The 17720-nt window shown below is 34.7% G+C and overlaps 1 protein-coding gene across 1 annotated transcript; it reads left to right on the top strand.

Moving 5' to 3' along the window:
• The first annotated feature begins 3340 nt into the window (after positions 1-3340).
• On the top strand, positions 3341-11761 carry LOC142233382 (chitinase-like protein Idgf3). The gene is made up of 3 exons (XM_075304279.1): positions 3341-3492; positions 7306-7797; positions 10435-11761. The coding sequence occupies exons 1-3, from the start codon at positions 3375-3377 to the stop codon at positions 11049-11051; spliced, it is 1227 nt and encodes a 408-aa protein (XP_075160394.1). The 5' UTR covers positions 3341-3374; the 3' UTR covers positions 11052-11761.
• Positions 11762-17720: the final 5959 nt, after the last annotated feature.

Consider the following 17720-nt stretch of genomic DNA (forward strand, 5'->3'; position numbering starts at 1 on the left):
ACGGAAAGAACTTTCTTATCCAATTCCACAATTTGATTTTCTATATGGTCCACACGTTTCTCCATGCCTTCAGAAATTTGTTGTAATTTTTCGTTGACCATTCTAGAATTTTCGTCGAATTTTTCTTCCAATTTTCTAGAATTTTCTTCCATTTTTCTAGAATTTGCTTCCATTTGTAGGGCATTTTCTTTCAGCAATTTTCTAGAATTTTCTTCCATTTTTCTAGAATTTTCTTCCATCATTTTGCTCAAAGCATTGAGCATTGATGTGTAATCCACAACATTCGAAGCCACAGATGGAGTTTCTACACTGCTTGTATTGACGAGTATTGATTCATCAATGTCTTCCTTATAATCAAACTCATGCGTCGCAATGTCCATATTACGCCGTTCAAACTCTTCCAGTAGACGCTTTTAAAGCTGGGCCTTATTGCCTGTTGTCGGCAGCTCCAGTTTGCTCAATTCCTTTTTTAAGTCTTCCACTCGAAGCTCATTAAACTTCATTGTAGATTTTTTTTTCGTTATTCCACTTCTGACACCAATTGTTACGTTTTTATATTTAGGCGTTTTTAATTACCCGACAATTAAAACACAGTTCTTTTAAATAACGACAATCTACAATTTATTTACTATGACTTCACACTTTACAATTCGTTCACACTGAAGTTATTCGTTTGACGCTTTAATTAAGACTGACTCGTTAGCAGCATGCGAGCGCTTTTATATATGACGGTGTGGCAATACGAGAACATTCTGGTAGCACTACAATATTCTGGCAACGCCAGAACATTCTTAGACAATGCTAGAAGGATCTACGACCATTAAGATGTTCATCTGGTGGCTGCCAAACACATACACACTCACATAGATATACGCTCGCATTACTACAAGAACAAAAACAATGACAATATAAAGGGTGATTTGTTAAGAGCTTGATAACTTTTTTTTTAAAAAAACGCATAAAATTTGCAAAATCTCATCGGTTCTTTATTTGAAACGTTAGATTGGTCCATGACATTTACTTTTTGAAGATAATTTCATTTAAATGTTGACCGCGGCTGCGTCTTAGGTGGTCCATTCGGAAAGTCCAATTTTGGGCAACTTTTTCGAGCATTTCGGCCGGAATAGCCCGAATTTCTTCGGAAATGTTGTCTTCCAAAGCTGGAATAGTTGCTGGCTTATTTCTGTAGACTTTAGACTTGACGTAGCCCCACAAAAAATAGTCTAAAGGCGTCAAATCGCATGATCTTGGTGGCCAACTTACCGGTCCATTTCTTGAGATGAATTGTTCTCCGAAGTTTTCCCTCAAAATGGCCATAGAATCGCGAGCTGTGTGGCATGTAGCGCCATCTTGTTGAAACCACATGTCAACCAAGTTCAGTTCTTCCATTTTTGGCAACAAAAAGTTTGTTAGCATCGAACGATAGCGATCGCCATTCACCGTAACGTTGCGTCCAACAGCATCTTTGAAAAAATACGGTCCAATGATTCCACCAGCGTACAAACCACACCAAACAGTGCATTTTTCGGGATGCATGGGCAGTTCTTGAACGGCTTCTGGTTGCTCTTCACTCCAAATGCGGCAATTTTGCTTATTTACGTAGCCATTCAACCAGAAATGAGCCTCATCGCTGAACAAAATTTGTCGATAAAAAAGCGGATTTTCTGCCAACTTTTCTAGGGCCCATTCACTGAAAATTCGACGTTGTGGCAGATCGTAAGTCTATTCATGATGAAATGTCAAAGCATACTGAGCATCTTTCTCTTTGACACCATGTCTGAAATCCCACGTGATCTGTCAAATACTAATGCATGAAAATCCTAACCTCAAAAGAATCACCCTTTACAATGAGATGAAATGAGAATGCAAAATAACAAAGCAAAGGGGTTGTTATCAAAGAGAGTGAGAACTTACATGAAAATAAGCAAACAAAAGAACATAAACGAAATTCAGGAAAATACTAGAAATGAATAGATGATTCCAACAAGTGATAGCGAAATTTTATCGTTACAATTTGAAATTTTAAATTAACGGAAACTAATTTAAATAAACTTATATCTATAATTATTAAATTCGTAACAATATTTTTGGGTGCAAAATGCTTCCAAACATATTATATGTTCACATAATAACATATTGTTTTTTGGAAGACAACATTATTGAATTTGGATGCAAAAATACAAAATGTTTGGAAATTGACTACCCAAACATATATTGTTTAGACCAATATGCTTTCAAACATATTATATATTGGAAGAGATCAAACATATAAATGTTTGGGCAATAGCCAAAAATGTATATGCTTGAAGCAAAATATGTTTGGGAGTATATGTTACAGAAGCGATTTTTTGTGAGCGTGTATAGAATATGTTGTTAAATATTTATCTATAGAACATGTTGTCAAAATTTTATTTCTATAGAAAATTTTGTCAAAATTTTATTTCTAAAGAAAATTTTTTCAAAATTTTATTTCTATTGAAAATTGTGTCAAAATTTCATTTCTATAGAAAATTTTGTCAAAATTTTATTTACATAGAAAATTTTGTCACAGTTTTATTTCTATAGGAGATGTTGTCAAAATTTTATTTCTATATAAAATTTTATCAAAATTTTATTTCTATAGAAAATTTTGTCAAAATTTTTTCTATAGAATATGTTGTTAAAATTTATCTATAGAACATGTTGTCAAAATTTTATTTCTATAGAACATGTTGTCAAAATTTTATTTCCATAGAAAATTTTGTCAAAGTTTTAATTCTATAGAAGATGTTGTCAAAATTTTATTTCTATAGAAAATTTTATCAATATTTTATTTGTATAGAAAATTTTGTCAAAATATTATTTCTATAGAAGATGTTGTCAAAATTTTATTTCTATAGAAAATTTTATCAAACTTTTATTTCTAGAAGCAATTGGTAAAGTACATCTTAGTTGCGGAGAAATATTCTGCAAAACATCCAGTTTTCTACCAATCTACCAAACAGTAAAAATATCAACAATTTTTGGTAGAATTCTACCAACTGGGGCAACCGATAGGGGTAGCCCATACCCAAAGAATACTGGCGCAATGTTACTTACATTGGCAAATTCCAAATGTATACCGTTTACAGGTAAAATTCTTTTGATATAGAAACAGTATACATGCAGTATACAAAACCTTGACTTAAAATCAAATTACTTCAAAAATCTTTGAACTCATGTCAACATTTATTAAAAGTAATTATACAAAACATGGTTATATTATAAGTACTCGTATAGAATAAAAATAGAAATATTGAAAGAAATTATTTATGTATACCAGCTATTAATTATTATTTAGTTCATTGGTGAACACTTCGTGTAAAAGACATTCGACACAATTATTCATTTTAATTATGAACTCTATTATAGATCTGACGATTTTTATTACCACTGCCATTATTGGATTGGTAATCGGTTCGGAAAAATTCATTATGACCTGTTATTACGATACGTTCAGTATAAATCGATTAGGTATGTATGCATATATTGTTTTTTTTTTAAGTGGTTTTGGATGTACACGACCAAGGAATATATATCGGATATTAGTGCAATTTTATACACTCCACCATAGGATAGGTGTGTAACAAGTTTGTCATTCCGTTTGTAACACACCGTCTGTACAAACAACGATACAAAATATATACAGGATGGCAGATATGAAATGCAACCAATTTCAAGTTGCTATCATTTCTGAACCACTAATCTTACAGCTGACATATTTATTTCAGCGGCCAAGGAGTTGCTTCACTGTACTCCAAGGCATATTTAGTAAGGTAGTTTTAGTATCACAAAAACAAAAATGTCAGTCGCCATACTGAAACTTTGCTTGTCAAATTGATTTAAATTTCCCACTTGTTCATTGTTCAACAAGTGGGAAATTTACATCAATTTGACAAGCATTAAATGTAAACAAAACAAATTGAAAATATTTAATATCTTTTGTTTACAAACATTAAAATTATAAACAAGTATATACGGCCGTAAGTTCGGCCAGGCCGAAGCTTATGTACACTCCATCATGGATTGCGTAGAAACTTCTTCTAAACACTGCCATCCACAATCGAATTACTTAAGTTGCGGTAACGCGTGCCGATGGCAAGGTATCTTAAAACCTCCTAACACCATCTTCTAAATTCTATGTAAGTCCATACGTGGTATATATTAAATCAAACAAGTGTATACGGCCGTAAGTTCGACCAGGCCGAATCTTATGTACCCTCCACCATGGATTGTATAGAAACTTGTACTAAAGACTGTCATCCACAATCGAATTACTTGGGTTGTGGCATCTTAAAACTTCTTAACATCGTTTTCTAAATTGTGAGTTAGTCCATACGTGGTATATATTAGAAAAAAAAGTTATGTATTGTTAAGTCTACAAATAATTACGAATCGAAATGGACTTTTTGCACGGTACGTAGAGAGCCAGAATTGAAATATGGGGGTCGCTTATATGGGGGCTATATCACACAAAAATTGATATGGACCAATTTTTGTGTGATTGGAAATCGCTTTATCTGAGGGATATATATAACTATAGACCGATATGGACCTTGTTAGGCATGGTTGTTAACGGCCATATACTAGCACAATGTACCAAATTTCAACTGACTCGGATGAAATTTGCACCTCTAAGAGGCTCCAAAACCAAATCTCGGGATCGGTTTATATGGGGCAATATATGATTATGGACTGATATGGACCACTTTTGGCATGGTTGTTAAATATCATATACGATCACCACGTACCAAATTTCAAGCAGATCGGATGAATTTTGCTTCTCCTAAAGGCACCGGAGGTCAAATCTGGGGATCGGTTTATATGGGAGCTATATATAATTATGGGCTGATAGGAACCAATTCCTGCATGGTTGTTGAATACCATATACTAACATCACGTACCAAATTTCAAACGAATGGGAAGAATTTTGCTCTTCCAAGGGGCTCTGGAGGTCAAATCTGGGGATCTGTTTATATGGGGGCTATATATAATTATGGACCGATGTGGACCAATTTTTGCATGGTTGTTAGAGACCATATACTAACACCATGTACCAAATTTCAGCCGGATCGGATGAAATTTGCTTCTCTTAGAGGCCCCGCAAGCCAAATTTGGGGGTCCGTTTATATGGGGGCTATACGATAAAGTGGACCGATATGGCCCATTTGCAATACCATCCGACATACATCAATAACAACTACTTGTGCCAAGTTTCAAGTCGATAGCTTGTTTCGTTCGGAAGTTAGCGTGATTTCAACAGACGGACGGACGGACGGACATGCTCAGATCGACTCAGAATTTCACCACGACCCAGAATATATATACTTTATGGGGTCTTAGAGCAATATTTCGTTGTGTTACAAACGGAATGACAAAGTTAATATACCCCCCATCCTATGGTGGAGGGTATAAAAAGATCGATCCAATACGTATATAATTCAGTTTGACAAAGTAGATATAAATTTTTGACAAAATTTTCTACAGAAATAAAATTTTAACAAAATTTTCTATAGAAATAACATTTTCACAAAATTTTCTATAGAAATAAAAATTTTGACAAAATATTCTATAGAAAGAAAATTTTGACAAAAATTTCTACAGAAATAAAATTTTAACAAAATTTTCTATAGAAATAAACTTTTGACAAAATTTTCTATAGAAATAAAATCTTGGTAGATTATTTGTGGCTCGAGTGGCAACCATGATTATGAACCGAATAAAATTTGAACAAAATTTTCTATAGAAATAAAATTTTGACAATATTTTCTATAGAAATAAAATTTTGAAAATGATGAAAATTTTATTATGAACCGAATAAAATTTTAACAAAATTTTCTCTAGAAATAAAATTTTGACAACATTTTCTATAGAAATAAAATTTTGACAAAATTTTCTATAGAAATAAAATTTTGGTAGATTATTTTTGGCTCTAGTGGCAACCATGATTATGAACCGATATGGACCAATTTTTGTGTGATTGGACCAATTTTGGTATGGTTGTTAGCGACCATATACTAACACCACGTTCCTAATTTGAACCGGATCGGATGAATTTTGCTCCTCCAAGAGGCTCCGGAGGTCAAATCTGGAGAACGTTTTATATGGGGGCTATATATAATTATGGACCGATATGGACCAATTCTGGCACGGTTGTTAGCGACCATATACTAACACCACGTTCCTAATTTGAACCGGATCCGATGAATTTTGCTCCTCCAAGAGGCTCCGGAGGTCAAATCTGGAGAACGTTTTATATGGGGGCTATATATAATAATGGACCGATATGGACCAATTCTGGCACGGTTGTTAAAGATCATATACTAACACCATGTACCAAATTTCAGCCGGATTGGATGAAATATGCTTCTCTTAGAGGCTCCACAAGCCAAATCTGGGGATCGGTTTATATGGGGGCTATATATAATTATGGACCGATGTGGACCAATTTTTGCATGGTTGTTAGAGACCATATACCAACACTATGTACCAAATTTCAGCCGGATCGGATGAAATTTGCTTCTCGTTTAGGCTCCGCAAGCCAAATCTGGGGATCGGTTCATGTGGGGGCTATATATAATTATGGACCGATGTGGACCAATTTTTGCATGGTTGTTAGAGACCATAAACCAACACGATGTACCAAATTTCAGCCGGATCGGATGAAAGTTGCTTCTGTTTTAGGCTCCGCAAGCCAAATCTGGGGATCGGTTTATATGGGGGCTATATATAATTATGGACCGATGTGGACCAATTTTTGCATAGTTGTTAGAGACCATATACCAACACCATGTACCAAATTTCAGCCGGATCGGATGAAATATGCTTCTGTTAGAGGCCCCACAAGCCAAATCTGAGGGTCCCTTTATATGGGGGCTATACGTAAAAGTGGACCGATATGGCCCATTTTCAATACCATCCGACCTACATCGATAACAACTACTTGTGCCAAGTTTCACGTCGATAGCTTGTTTCGTTCGGAAGTTAGCGTGATTTCAACAGACGGACGGACATGCTAAGATCGACTCAGAATTTCACCACGACCCAGAATATATATACTTTATGGGGTCTTAGAGCAATATTTCGATGTGTTACAAACGGAATGACAAAGTTAATATACCCCCATCCTATGATGGAGGGTATAACAAAACTGACATTTGGAGGTACTTGAATTCTGTTGTTTTTGTAATACTGCAACTACCTGGAAATTATTGTACCATGTTCATACAACTTGAAGTTACTTAACCACAAAATAAAACTTTTAATGTCTTCTTTATGTAATTACAGGTGTTGCAAATTTCACTATCAATGACCTAGAAAATGGACTACCACTATGTGATCGCATCATTTTTGGTTATGTGGGATTAAATGCCCAGACTTTCGATTTAACACTATTACATCCTCTGCAAATAAATCAATTAACGCTAGTCAAATCATTAAAGGCAAAACATAAGAAAACCAAATTTATTCTAAGTTTGGGAGGTGATAAAGATTTGGAAAATCGTGAAAAATATTTAAGACTGCTCGAAGCAAATATTGAAGAACAACTTTATTTTATTGCCTCGGTTAAAAATGTTCTTCTCAAATATAAATTCGATGGTTTCGATTTGGCCTATCAATTACCTAAGAAGTCCATCTGCAAAGCTAAAGCACAAAAGAGGAACAAAACAAAATACTATCGCCAAAAAATGACACAACTTATAATGGAACTAAAAAAGTCATTCCAAAAAGAAAATCTTATGCTATCATTAACTGTTCTACCAAATACACAAACCGAAGGTATGATCTTTTCTTTTAATTGTGATAAAAATAAAACATGTTTTTCCAGCTATATGTATATTTTATAGTCCTGTATGCAGCTCTTGCGAAAATACCTGTTATATTACAATAATACAGTTGTATCATTATATTTAATATGGACAATCGATAATAACGTCGGCAGGGAATTTTCAGTAATTGTCGCGACTCACGAAAATATTCGTGTCCCACACGTGAATCGTACGTCACGCTGATGGCAATGGCGTGAACGTAGTTAATCTAGCAAATGTCGTTTGTGAGTGTGAGTCACGACAAAAATCCGTTCGTAAGTATGCATTAATAATAAATTTCGGAAAAATTCGCCCACGGGAGCACTTACGCTCACAAAGATAATCACTCTTTCGACTTGAATTTCAAAAGTACGTATGTACGGCTCAATAGTGAGTCACAACAATTTTCTTTCTAATTTCGTTAGATTGCATAGTGGCCTTACGGATGCAAAATGTTAAAATCGATAACACGGGTTTTGCAATTTTCTCGTAGCAAAAATGCCAATTCATTTCTCTTTAGTAGCATTTTCCCAAAAGGTGAGTATTAAGTTCGAGTTTAGCCGCTAAAATCGTCATTTTCCCACGATTACTTTTCTTTAATAATCCATTTTAAGGAATACAAACTTTGTGAAAATTTGCTTTGGGCTATTCCCCATCAAGTTATAGTGAAATCTGCAATAAATGTGTATAATTTTATGACTTTTTTACTGATTTACTTTTCACTTTAGTGAAAATTAGCGGCTAAACTCGAACTTAATACTCACCCAAAGTTGCAAATCGGGCTTTAAAATTCTGCATTTTATATAACAGGTTGACTGATAAGTCCCCGGTCTAACAAAGAAAAACACATTTTTTGTCAAAATTCGTTTTTATTATTCAACATAGTTCCCTTCAAGAGCGATACAACGATTATAACGACCTTCCAATTTGATAGTACTCCTTCGGTTTTGCCTCAAAATAGGCCTCAGTATCGGCGATCACCTCTTCATTGCAGCCAAATTTTTTCCCTGCGAGCATCCTTTTGAGGTCTGAGAACAAGAAAATGTCGCTGGGGGCCAGATCTGGAGAATACGGTGGGTAGGGAAGCAATTCGATGATGAATTCAATGACTCGTGGCACAATGCGTTGTCTTGGTGGAACAACCCTTTTTTATACCCTCCACCATAGGAGGGTATATTAACTTTGTCATTCCGTTTGTAACACATCGAAATATTGCTTTAAGACCCCATAAAGTATATATATTATGGGTCGTGGTGAAATTCTGAGTCGATCTGAGCATGTCCGTCCGTCTGTTGAAATCACGCTAACTTCCGAACGAAACAAGCTATCGACTTGAAACTTGGCACAAGTAGTTGTTATTGATGTAGGTCGGATGGTATTGCAAATGGACCATATCGGTCCACTTTTACGTGTAGCCCCCATATAAACGGACCCCCAAATTTGGCTTACGATGCCTCTAAGAGAAGCAAATTTCACCCGATCCGGCTAAAATTTGGTACAGGGTGTTAGTATATGGTCTCTAACAACCATGCAAAAATTGGTTCACATCGGTCCATAATTATATATAGCCCCCATATAAACCGATCCCCCGGTTTGGCTTGCAGAGCCTCTAAGAGACACCAATTTCATCCGATCCGGCTAAAATTTGGTACATGATGTTAGTATATGGTCCCTAATGGCCATGCAAAAATTGGTACATATCGCTGCATAATTATATATAGCCCCCATATAAACCGATCACCAGATTTGACCTCCGCAGCACCTTGGAAGAGCAAAATTCTTCCCATTCGGTTGAAATTTGGTACGTGATGTTAGTATATGGTATCCAACAACCATGCAGGAATTGGTTCCTATAAGTTCATAATTATATATAGCCCCCATATAAACCGATCCCCAGATTTGACCTCCCGTGCCTTTTGAAGAAGCAAAATTCATCCGATCTGGTTGAAATTTGGTACGTGGTGGTAGTACATTTAACAACCAAGTGAGTTGAAATTTGTGGATGACAGTCTTTCGTAGAAGTTTCTACGCAATCCATGGTGGAGGGTACATAATATTCGGCCTGTCCAAACTTACTACAAATTCCTTCGATAAACTGTCAGGAAATTATTATGAATATGGGCATAAGTTTTTATTGAATTAATAAAAACCCCATAAAATCAATTTTTGTGCGGCACATTCATTTTGGACATTAATGGGTTAAACCTAGTACGCAGCACCTGCGAAAATTCCTGTTGAGTGTCAATAACACTCAATGTATTCCTTATGGGTATTGGAAATTTGGTTAGATGTGCATTACATCCTTTGTGGGAGGAAATATACACAGAACGATGTTATCGTCCTAACGAAAATCGGTGCACTATCCAATGGTATTCACAATTGACCAACCCATTGCGATAGTAAAATGATATCGTTCAGGAATAAGTTTTGACACCACAAAGTTATCGTTTTCAAAATTTTTAATGGAAAAAGCATTTATCAAAGGCAATTAATGGTATTTATAATACCAAAAATTTCACTTTTTCGCGATTTGCAAATCAGCTTTCCTTACAAAAGCGCGATTTCACTATAATTATTGTAATAATTTTATCTTTCATTTCAATTTCAGAATATTTAGATGTCACCTCTATTATTCATAACCTGGATTTTGTTACCTTGGCCGCATTTGACTTTTCCTTGCCCCAGCAAACTCCCAAAAAAGCGTACTATATGGCTCCACTTTATGCCACTACCTATGATACGAAACACTATCGTAATTCGAATGTCCTATACGTTTTGAATCAATGGAATTCTAAGGTAGTCCCAAGCAAGAAAATAAACCTAGGCATTGCGGTTTTCGGCCGTACTTGGAACACAACTGAAACTTTAAAAGATCCTCATATGCCTATAACAAATCTTCTTAATGGACCAGCAGCTGGTGGACCAAATACTCGAATTCCCGGTTTATTGGCTTGGCCAGAAATATGTAGAAAATTGAAGAAAATTTCGAAAATCAACAACAGAGTTTATGGTAACTATGCATATCGACCAGGAATACCTAAAAGAGATGAAGGTCTATTAATTACCTATGAAAGTCCAAAGAGCATACAAGAAAAAATTAAATTTACCAAATCGAAAGGATTGCAAGGAGTTGCCATATTCGATTTAACTTTAGATGACTTTCGCGGTAAATGTCGGGGAGAAAAATATATGATGCTGAAGACTATTAAAAGGAATCTAAACTAGAGTGAGATATAATTAAAGCTAATCCAATATATTCCGGCGATTGTGGAACTTTTTAATACATCAAACATAATTTTTGTTATTATGAAACTGTTTGCGGAGAACAATATCCAAATGTCAGAAGAAACATCAATATTATTAGGGCTGTTTTCTTTTAGCACTGGATATGATAAGCCGTTAAGGACTAAAATAAAACAGAGTACTCGTTTATCCAGGACATCTCCAAAAATATACAACACTGTCATCAGCTGTTTAAAAACAACCATAGAAAAGAAGTGAAATCTTGCATTTTTAATGTATGAAATGCTTCAATTAGTAATAAACATTTACTGCTGTGATTATTTATGACACTGTATCACTTTGAATTTCATGTTTTTCGATAAAATAGTCACAATAAATTGCTATTGTGAATAGAAGAAGCGTCACTTTATCCAAATACAATCTGGCAACATCGGCGCGACTTGCACTGATGAGATGTTCTGGATAGAACACCAGTGCAACGATGTTCTGGATAGCCCATACAAATGTTACATCCACTGCAAAAAGAAAACAGCCCTATTGTCGTCCTATATTAACAATTTTACATGAGATTAGTTAAGCTTAAGTATTTTTTCTTAATTATTCGTATGTTTTCTAATTTTCAGCAAACAAAATACCGAAATGATTCTGATGGTTTTAAATACACGGATGATATTTTTGTAATAATAACAGTATATATTTTTTATTTATTTATTCATTATTAACTTACAATTAAAATTGAAAAACTTAAAAGTTCGACAGTTATCCCAAATAAGGTCTTAAGCCGTATAATAGCAACAGTATATAAGATTCACATTCACTAATATGTTTTATTTATTTATCCACAAAGTAAAATAAAAGCCCTAAGGCTTTTACCAAAGACAATACAGCTAAGGAAGGTGGGAAATTGGCATGCGTCACACCAAATGTTGCATTGACGGTGTTAAGGTAGAATTACATACCATGAGTTCAATTCGTACTATGCGGGTTCGGTTGGCAACCCTGAGAACAAGCAGACGTATATCTTAATAGCAGAAAACAATTTTTTATTTAATTTTAAAATATTTGGTAATATTGTTGACCCAGGCAATTCTACTGCAAATTCTGCAAAGAATATGCCTGGCCGTATACCACGCGACATGGAGTGTGATGTAGTAGAGGTAGAAATACCCTCATCAAACCAAATTCAACAAGTTGCCACAGCCGGCAACAATAACAATGAGCAGCAAATCATAACCCAATCTAATGACCGCAAAAGGCAGCGGCTTGAAAAAACAACACCATCTGATATTGTAATTCCCGACCTGTCGGAGAAATTAAAAAATTATAAACCTACTGACGAGAACAGGTTTGGTATCTTAGGAGTATTGGCAGATGTCAATATTGAATGTCCAGCACCAAGCACCAGCTCGCAAGCGTCAATTAAAAATAACACCAACAACAAAAATACACAGAAACCAAAATGGTGTCCTCCAATCTTCATCTACAATGTGAATATAAAAACATTAGTTGACACTCTCCGCAATACAATTCCAGCGTTTTCATTCAAAATTAAAAACATCAACAGAAACAAAAGCAAAATTTACTTTGCAGACACAAATGTTCATACATCGATGATGGCAATTCTAAGAGAGAAAAATATTCATTCTTATTCTTTCACACCGAAAGATTTGAAACAAACTTCTCTAGTACTAAGAGGACTTACATCTGACACTGAGATTGAAGAAATAAAATCTGAAATAAATAACATTGTTCCTGATACTGTGGCAAGCATAGTCAAATTTACAACCCCTAATTCCATTAAAAACAACATTGATACCGGCCTTTTCCTTGTATCTTTATTTCCAGGGAAAACATTGAGTGACATTTCCAAAATAAACAGTTTACAGAGCCAAATTATTCAATGGGAAAAGCCAAAAAGAAAAGGAACAGACGTACAATGTCGCAGATGTCAAAGATGGGGTCACACTTCAAAAAATTGTAACTCGGCTTACAGATGTGTAAAATGCGACCAAACTCATAACCCAGGTGAGTGTCAGAGAAGACGAGAGGACAACAATGAACCCTTCTGCAATAACTGCAAAGAGCCTGGACACCCCGCAAACTGGCGAGGTTGTCCAACATACAAAAAATATGCAGCGGCTAGAAAACAAAGGCTGGTCAAAGCGGCTGAAGAACGTACCTTAGCAAGAAACAATGTCCACAAAGCGATTGGCATGTCTAACGTTATCCCAGACCAAAGTTTTGCCAGTCTTTTTCATTCACGTCCGGTTCAACAAAATTCAACAACATCAAAACCTTCCATCATTGAACAATTTATGAAGTTGAGTTCAATTTTTCTGGAGTCTGAAGAGCTGTCAATTGAACAGGAGGTAAATATTTTCCTGTCTGAATACCCGAAGATGCAAAAATCTGAAGCCAAAGCCGAATTTATTCGTATTCTGAACAAAATTAAGAATAAATATGGACCATAGATCCATAAATTTCTTAACGTTCAATATAAGATCACTGGTTGATCGCAGTCGTCAAATCGACCTTAAAAATACTCTACTTCACAATAAAATAGATATTGGGTTCATTCAGGAATGTCACCTGAAAAGTAAAAAAAGAGTGAAATTGGATGGTTACAACTTTATATATGACTACTCACCATTGGGTGTTGCTGTTGTTTTAAAAAACACTTTTTTTTATGACAAAGTCTTATTAGACAATGTTGGCATCAAAACTTCTCTCATAAAAGTTGAATCGTCTATTAATAATTCCACAAAAAGATACTTGTTTGGGTCTGTTTATATACCTTGTAATCACCCTGCTCAGCAACTTGAAAATGATTTGGAAAATTTACTTCGGCTTTGTCAGGATTACGATGCTTTTGTACTTGGTGGAGACCTCAATTCAAAAAACCCCGCTTGGGGGGATACCATCGAAAACTCAAATGGCAAAATACTTTTCAATTGGCTGGAGAATAATACTTTAGATATTACCAGATTATGTGATTCATCGCCCTCTTATCCGAACGGCTCCTCATATCTTGACCATTTCTTAGTCAGCTCTCAGCTGATCAGTGGAAACATGACGAATCTTCAAATATCAACATTATCATCCTTTTCAGATCATTTCCCACTTAAACTTAATTTAAAACTGCAACATACTGACTTTCTCCTCAGAACTCCACGTAAAATTACATCATATAAAAATACAAACTGGAATAATTTTCGCCGTGATATGGACTCTGCCTCAAGTAGATTGCTGCCTCAACACAACAATAATCTAGAAAATACCGAAATCGACAATTTAATAAATGAATTCAATGAGGCATATAAGGTAGTACATAACTCACACTCACAACAAATAGAAATCAATGACAATAAATTCCCGTTGTCAGAAAGGACAAAGAAACTATTCAAAATTAAACACAATTGGCAGAAACAATTGAAAAACATCTTCCATCGTACAGGGAACAGAGTGAGTAGCGAATATATCATTATCTCAAAGCAAATCCAGCTGTTAAAAATAATAATAAAAGACTCTGTTAATATTGAGCAAGCGGAAAAATTTAATAAGAAATTACAAAATATCAAACCTGGTCCGTCCGCCTTTAAGGAAATATACCAAATAACGGGTAAAACAAAATCTCCATTTTGTAGCCAAATTATTATCAACAATGATATTTCAAAGAATCCCAACGAAATAGCGTATCACTTTCAACAATACTACAACACAGTCTTTCAGAGAACAATACCCATACAACCAGTTTCAGATTTAAATACAAAAGTACCCGCTTATATTGGCGCCACAACCTCACATATATACTCATTTGATGACGAATTCAGTGCATCACAAAATCCAGATAACCTCCATTTCACTAATATTGAGCGGATTGGAAACATTATCCAGAATATAAATAATAAAAAGTCAAGTGGGATAGATGAAATCTCAAACTTTATTATAAAAAAATTCCCCAGCTCATCAATAAAATTACTTACATGTATATTCAACCATTGTATCAATAATGGATATTTTCCTTCTGTTTGGAAAATTGCAAAAATCTTGCCGATTAAGAAAAAAGCTGATAGTGTTGAACCGGCAGACTTCCGTCCAATCTCCCTCCTGTCTAACATTGGAAAATTGTATGAACATGTCCTAAAGGAGAAAATAGAAAACGGTTATATAATTGATCCTATTCCAAATTTCCAATTTGGTTTCAAAAAGGGCCATTCCACTCAACACGCACTTTTGAAATTCCACAATGACATAATTTCAAATCTCAACAACAAAAAATGTACTATTGCTATAGCACTAGACATCCAAAAAGCATTTGATTCCGTTTGCCATACCGGAATATTGTATAAACTTGTTGAATTGGAAACAGACCCATTCATTGTAAAAATACTTACCAGTTACTTTGCGAACAGAAAATTCTCCGTAAACATTCAAGGGATATCCTCCAACCTAGGAGAAGTCAATAGCGGGGTTCCTCAGGGCAGTGTTCTGGCCCCATTACTATTCAACATTTTCCTGAGTGATTTTCCACACACTCATGCGGACTCACAGGCAATTCTCTATGCGGATGATTGTCTAATCTACGCCCATAGCACTTCTCCAGCAGATGCACTACGCAAAGCCACATATCACCTGCAACTTATCAGTGACTTCTATATACAGTGGGGAATAAAAATCAATGCTTCAAAATCTGAAGCGATATGCATACGAAACGCTTCTGGCAAATGCCCGAGGTTTGTAGTCCCGGAGAGCAAAACACTCAAACTGACATTAAATGGTATTGAAATTCCCTTTGAGACAGAAATAAAATATCTTGGGATCACATTTGACAACTTGTTGAAATTCAACACACATGCACGATCAACGCTGAAAAAGACGAAACGGGTACTTGGATCCTTCTCCTACATATTGGGAAATAAATACTTGCCTCAAAAAACAAAACTTCTACTTTATAAAGTAGCTATAAGGCCAGTATTGATATATGGATTTCCAATCTGGTTCACTATCTCCCCGACAGTGGCTAATGAATTGGAGATCCTTGAACGAAAAATATTAAGAAAATGCGTCAACAAGCATTACCAAAGCCGTGATAAAAAATTTTCAAATACTTACATTTACGAATTATCTGGAATTCAACCACTTTGCAAGTACGCCCTCAACATTCAACGAAAATTCATTGAGCGGCTTGCCACACATGAAAATGACTTGCTGAGCACAATATATAGCACTGACGAAAACTCAAATTGGTCTGACTCAAAATATCTCTCATCGGTTGCCATCATCAACGAAATTCTTGACAATGAACCAGCTAATCATAACTTGCCACAGTTCTACCAGAAGACGACTCCTGGAACACATAGAGGATAAATAATATATATAAATTAGTTTACATTAACCTAGTCATAAAAAAAAAAAATAATGATATGTTCACTTATACACTTCACTAGACGAATTTAAAAGAAAACAAATCCTCTCAATACAATGTACCTGAATACATTCTCGATTCAACTGTGATATTAATGTAGAAATACTTACCTTTATTCCCTAATTGTTACTGTATTAGCATTCGTCGCTAACATATAAATTGTTATCTCGTTTTAAGTGTTTTTTAGTTATAGTTTATTAGTTAACTATTTATTATTAACACAGACACTAACGCTCTGTAAGAAATCGTAAAGGCCAATGAGCAAGCCTTATCTCCATTCATCTAATGTGCAATGTACGCACAATCGATAATTTATTATGAAAGCAAGTTGCTATCTTACTAAATAACCGTGTATTAGAACAAGACAGATATAGTTCTAAGTTTACCATAACTTATCGATAAGTCAACAACAACAAATGTAATCGAAATGAAAAAGTCTCAAATAAAACATACTTACTTACTTACTTACTTCGTACTATGCGTCCGATCATTAGAGTTGAAATTTCTCTTTGAAATCAAAAGCTCGAATAGTCTGTCGCAAACAGAAAAAAATCAACCCTTCCATCAACGCACGGATTGACGCATGGTGTGTAATTCAACCTTTACCCAATAAACACAAACGTTTGAAAAATGCTAAATTTCAAAAATTTTTCAAACATTTTTTCAAAGGATTAGGGTAATATTCATGTTGAGAAATTGTTGAGAAAATCGCGTTCTCAACAAAAAACAGACATTACCCTCAACAGTGAAATTCAACACATTAGCAATAATATCTCAAGTGTTATCCTCAAATTGAAATGCATCGCTACTCAATAATTTCTCAAACAATTTTCGATGCGAGTCAAATTCAAAATTAACATCGTTGCAAATACTTTTTAACCTAAATTTGTATGAATGATATCCCCACTTCAAATTGAAAGTCAAAGCCAAAATTCTATGAATTTTGTAAAATTTATTCATTTTTATCAACATAAAATATATAATAATACACTACAATACCAATTGATAAATAATAATCTTATTAAACATATCAACAAATAAGAACAAAAAACAAAACAAACAACAAAACTTTAAATATCTTAAACATTATTAGTAAACACTTTTGCACTGATAATTCGATTTCCTTCCTTTTGGTGTCATAAAACAGAATTAAAATTTATTAACATGCGGGCAATTTGAAATTAGGAACGTACTGGACCGCGTGTTAGAATTGATTTCCAGCAGAA

Source organism: Haematobia irritans, chromosome 4, assembly GCF_050003625.1.
Source record: "Haematobia irritans isolate KBUSLIRL chromosome 4, ASM5000362v1, whole genome shotgun sequence".
In the NCBI taxonomy this organism is placed as follows: domain Eukaryota; kingdom Metazoa; phylum Arthropoda; class Insecta; order Diptera; family Muscidae; genus Haematobia; species Haematobia irritans.

Coding starts and splice junctions, on each gene's coding strand:
- LOC142233382 (XM_075304279.1), top strand. CDS start 3,375: ATGAACTCTATTATAGATCTGACGATTTTTATTACCACTGCCATTATT. Junction 3,493..7,305: donor GTTCAGTATAAATCGATTAG/GTATGTATGCAT, acceptor ATGTAATTACAG/GTGTTGCAAATTTCACTATC. Junction 7,798..10,434: donor ACCAAATACACAAACCGAAG/GTATGATCTTTT, acceptor TTTCAATTTCAG/AATATTTAGATGTCACCTCT.